General features: G+C 40.4%; 1 protein-coding gene across 2 annotated transcripts in view; it reads right to left on the bottom strand.

The window, feature by feature from the left end:
* Window positions 1–5,387, bottom strand: part of LOC126407375 (rho family-interacting cell polarization regulator 1-like) — a 105,830-nt gene that overhangs the window by 43,894 nt on the left and 56,549 nt on the right. For both annotated transcript variants that reach the window (XM_050072200.1, XM_050072199.1), the window contains exons 4-6: window positions 4,315–4,393; window positions 3,866–3,889; window positions 3,227–3,280 (exon numbers count right to left, since the gene is read on the bottom strand). In XM_050072200.1, coding sequence (XP_049928157.1) covers window positions 3,227–3,280; window positions 3,866–3,889; window positions 4,315–4,393 — 157 coding nt within the window. The remainder of the gene's footprint in view (window positions 1–3,226; window positions 3,281–3,865; window positions 3,890–4,314; window positions 4,394–5,387) is intronic.

Here is a 5,387-nt window from a genome sequence, read left to right as displayed (position 1 = left end):
CTGGATCCAGAGGTGTTAGCCAACTATAGACCAATATCTAATCTTCCCTTTATGTCAAAGATCCCTGAGAAAGTAGTCGCAGACCAGCTGTGTGATTTTCTCCATGATAATAATTTATTTGAGGAATTTCAGTCAGGATTTAGAGTGCATCATAGCACTGAGACAGCACTAGTTAAAATTACAAATGATCTTCTGATTGCTTTAGACAAAGGACTCGTCTCTGTACTTGTTTTATTAGATCTTAGTGCGGCGTTTGACACTATTTACCATCAAATTCTGCTACAGAGACTGGAACATTTAATTGGCCTAAAAGGTTCTGTGCTAAGCTGGTTTGAATCTTATCTACCTAATCGTTTTCAGTTCATTCATGTTCATCATGAATCATCTCTACGTACTAAAGTTTGTTTTGGAGTTCCAAAAGGTTCTGTGCTCGGACCAATTCTGTTCACTTTATATATACTTCCCTTAGGTAACATCATTAGAAATCACTCTGTAAATTTCCATTGTTATGCGGATGATACATAATTGTATTTATCAATAAAGCCAGAAGAAACGGATCAATTAACTAAACTTCAAAAATGCCTTTAAGACATAAAAACCTGGATGAGCTCCAATTTTCTTATGTTAAATTCAGACAAAACTGTAATTGTTATTAAGTTATTGTTCTTGGGCCCCCATCACCTCAGAAATTCTTTGTCTGATGATACAGTTTCTCTGGATGGCATTGCTTTGGCCTCTAGCACTACTGTAAGAAACCTCGGAGTAATATTTGACTAACATTTGTCTTTTAATTCTCATTTAAAACAAACCCCACAAACTGCATTTTTTCATCTGCGTAATATTGCGAAAATTAGGCCTATCCTGACCCGAAAAGATGCAGAAAAATTGGTCCACGCTTTTGTTACCTCTAGGCTGGATTACTGTAACTCTCTATTATCAGGTAGCTCTAGTAAGTCCTTAAAAACTCTCCAGCTAATACAGAATGCAGCGGCACGTGTACTAACAGGAACTAAGAAACGAGCTTACATTTCCCCTGTTTTAGCTTCTCTGCACTGGCTCCCTGTAAAATCTAGAATTGAATTTAAAATCCTACTTCTAACTTATAAAGCTCTAAATGATCAGGCTCCATCATATCTTACAGAGCTCATAGTGCCATATTATCCCACCAGAACACTGCACTCTGAGAATGCAGGGTTACTCATGGTCCCTAGAGTCTCCAAAAGTAGATCAGGAGCCAGAGCCTTCAGCTATCAGGCTCCTCTCCTGTGGAATCATCTTTGTGTTGCAGTCCGGGAGGCAGACACCGTCTCCACATTCAATGACTAGACTTAAGACTTTCCTTTTTGATAAAGCTTATAGTTAGGGCTGGCTCAGGCTTGCCTTGGACCAGCCCCTAGTTAGGCTGGCATAGGCCTAGTCTGCCAGGGGACCTTTTACAATACACCTCCCATAATACACGAGCACCTTCTCTCCCTCTCTCTCTCTCCTTTGCTAACACTCTTGTCCTGTTACTGCATCTCGCTAACTTAGCTTCTTCTCCGGAGCCTTTGTGCTCCGCTGTCTCGCAGGTTAACTCATATTGCAGTGGTGCCTGTATGGTGTGACGTGTGTGGTTGTGCTGCTGCCGTGGTCCTGCCTGATGCCTCCTACTGCTGATGTTATCATTAGTCATACTTCTACTATTATTATACACATATGATTAGTGTCACTTACATATAATATCATATATTAATATATACCTAAAACATATTGTACCACAATAGCCATAATTATTATAATAATATTATTACTTAAATTAATGTTGTTGTAAGCTACTGTCACTACTGTCTGTCCAGCATTTCTCTCGGTCTCTCTTTATGTATCATTTTGTACACAGATTACTGTTAATTTATCATGCTGATCTGTTCTGTACGACATCTATTGCACATCTGTCCATCCTGGAAGAGGGATCCCTCCTCAGTTGCTCTTCCTGAGGTTTCTACCATTGTTTTCCCCCCGTTAAAGGGTTTTTTTGGGGGGGAGTTTTTCCTTATCCGCTGTGAGGGTCCAAAGGACAGAGGGATGTCATATGCTGTAAAGCCCTCTGAGGCAAATTGTTATTTGTGATATTGGGCTTTATAAATAAAATTGAATTGAATTGAATTGAATTGAATTGAAATGAATAGGCAACCTGTGGCTCCGGACCCACATGAAGCTCTTTCACCCCTCTCCAGTGGCTCCCTGTGGCTTCAGCAAAAAATTATATAGAAATTAATAATGGCTATATCTGGATATGTATCATTATCGGGATATGAAATGAACTATATCGTGATATGAGATTTTGGTCATATTGCCCAGCCCTACCTATAAGTAATGTTAATGGGTGAATTTGGACTTACTGTTGCCTTCATTATAAGGCTCAAATATGTTTTGCGGCTACAGGCGGATTATTTGGCCAAAAATAGCTCTTTTGATAGTGAAGGTTGCTGAGCTCTGGACTAAACCATAATTCAACATAGCAGCAGAAAGATACATTTATAAAAAGGATATAAAATTAAGAACAAAAGTACATTAAAACAGCGCTAGATGCTTATCTTGTTATCTGGCAAGATATTTCTTTAGAAGCTTTTGAAAGATGATTTTGACATTGACAGTAGATATAATATCAATACGCAGAGAATTCCACAGTGCTATTGACCTGTATATAATGGCAGATTTACAAAAATTCGTCTTGGTGCCAGAGTGTTATGTGACCAGAGGCTACACCTCTTGTGCTGTAACCATGTCCAGAGGCCATGTGTATCTGATGAGCCAAACTAGTACTGTTAAGTAGTACTTGGTTTTATCTGTATAACAAAAAGATCCTCAGCAACACTGGCTATATCTAAATATGACCACTAAGTTGTACTATAGTCAGCAAGTCTTGACAGAAACAAGCAGCATCTACAGCAGAATGCTCTTTACTCCAAGAATGATGTGGTGTCAATAACATTTTTCTGCATTAACCACTGTCTGCGCACAAAGTAACCAATGACAGATATACAAAGAGTAATCTCACAACAAAATGACATGTCAGGAGACATTAAAAGGCAATGTGAGGACAAAATCTACGTCTAAATCTAAATGTGAGCAATCAGTCCAACAGAGGTAAATCACAAACATATTCCTGTGACATTTCCAAAATGCTTTGGACAGGTTTTTTTTTCTATAACGTTTAGTGATGTTGAAAGGCATCGTTTGTTCTTACCTTGCTGAGGTGAAACTCCAGTCGTCTTATGTACCTCTCAGTCACCTTCACTTGCTGTCAGAGAAAAGCAAAGAGTCCCATTTATTCCTTTTAGTCAAACTGGACTACTTTCACAATATGTCAGTCCAGGTCTGTCTAAAGGTTTGCTACAAATAACGGTTTGTGCTACGATATACACTGAGGTGGCCCCTGTCACCTGTGATGTAGGGAGTCATCTCACAAATCGCCACAGCACACACAACACAACGCAAAAATCCTGCATTCTAGTTCCTGTTTTATGATCGCTGTTAAGATACAGTCAACACTTCCTACATATGTTTCAAATTAAAAGCCTAGCAGGAGAGGTGGGAATTATGCCCTTCGAGCAGCTGGAAGGTTTTTTATGTGCAACATCTGTACAGGAAGTGTTTGGATTTACTTCTGTGGGTTTTTTAAGGCTGTTAAAGTGACTGAAACTAATTAGTATAGAGAAGACAAAGTGAGAGCAGCAGAGTGGTAACTATGACATGACTGCTGTGCTGATAGAATGTGAGTGTGTGTGTGCTGTGAAAATGCACATTATACTAAATTATCAAAACAACAGGTAAACATGGAAACAATTTGGATTAAGTAAGTATGAAAGTATTCACAGTAGCTCACCTTGTCCAGTTCATACAGGAAACCCTGAAGAGGCAGAAAACATTAATCATCAGTATCACTCATTTTTAATGAAGTGGTTTACTTTTTATGCTAACAGATACATTGCTTTGTCAGAACATTATAATTTTTCAAACCAAAATTTAACTTCAAGGTGTCAACAATGCTTAATACCACAGACTGAAACAGTGTGACAAAAGAGGAAACACTACTGACCAGCCAATTCCTGAGCTTGTACATTTTGATATTTTTCAACTTAAAAAAAAAGGGACCTTTTTGAAACCTCTGTGTGCAGGTGCGTTCAAGGACACACTGAGCCCAAAGAAAATCCAAGAAAGTCAAGAAATAGAACTACTTGTATCCACATTAGACATAAGAAGATAGTAACAGGGTTAGACTTGAACAGATGAAAAGAACTAGGCCGAGCCAAACCGTACAACCACAGAACGTACCAGTCTGGAGTTCCTCTTTGTTTCTTTCATCTGTCTGCTGAGGCTGTCCAAGTCCATCTGATGAACCTGCAGGTAAGACCTGAGAGAACACAGACACACACACACACACACACACACAGGAGTGATTAAAGGGTAAGTGGCTAAACATACCCTCTGTAGTGTGTAACCATGCAGATATTTTTGCTTCTATGTGCTGAAGTTTTGACAAACTTTGTCCTCTGCAGTAACTGAGCATCTCTCACTGCCAGCTCTCCCACTGTGCTGCTCTCCAGCATTTATCTTGTCTTAAGGAAAATTAATTAGAGCTGAGTGTTCTGGGTGTTTCCACCCTTCAGCTGATCTCAAAGAGCAATAGGCTGACATTTAGAAAATAAATTAAACAAACAGGACATACCGTGTTAATCAGTGAGCTTTAGAGGTGTTAGTACTGTAAGTGGATTTTTGTACCTTTGGACAGGACCTGACTGTTTCCACTCTTTCTGGTAAGCTAAAATGACAGCCTGCTGGCTGTAGCTTCATATCTGACAAAGAGTGGTCCCAGACCTCTCATCTAAGCCTCTGCAAGAAGGCTAATAAGACTATTTCTCAAATCGTCCAAATATTCCTGTATGTGTAAAGTGAAAGCCTATTGGTTATGGAGAGAAAGACAGTTTGGTTTGAGATGGTGGGCAGAAAGCCTGAACTAGAATTACCAACCTGTGGTGGTATGCCTCCGTGTGCCAGTCAAGTTCCTCTTACAGTTTACATCCATGTCTGGATGCTTCACACACATTTTCCCCCAACAGCACAGAAGATCTATACAATCAGCACAGTTTCAAGGTTGACACTTAGGGCTCTAGTTTCGCAGACCGGGCGAGGCGGGGCCACAGCGCACCTGGGTGTGGCCAGGCGGATTTTGCGAGTTTGGCACACCGTGCACCTGGCGCAGCTACTCCTCTTTCCCACCTCCGTCCCTCCTACCTGCGCAAGTCGGAAAGAGGGAGGAGAGAAGGCGTGGAGTGGGTTTTACACACATCACACCAATCAAATGAGCCCCTCTCCTCGCCCTTAAATGCGTCGCGCGAAGGCGTAAT

This window comes from Epinephelus moara, chromosome 20 (genome assembly GCF_006386435.1).
Source record: "Epinephelus moara isolate mb chromosome 20, YSFRI_EMoa_1.0, whole genome shotgun sequence".
In the NCBI taxonomy this organism is placed as follows: Eukaryota; Metazoa; Chordata; class Actinopteri; order Perciformes; family Serranidae; genus Epinephelus; species Epinephelus moara.
The sequence above is the reverse complement of the archived record's forward strand: the minus strand, read 5'-3'. Positions and strand labels throughout refer to the sequence as shown.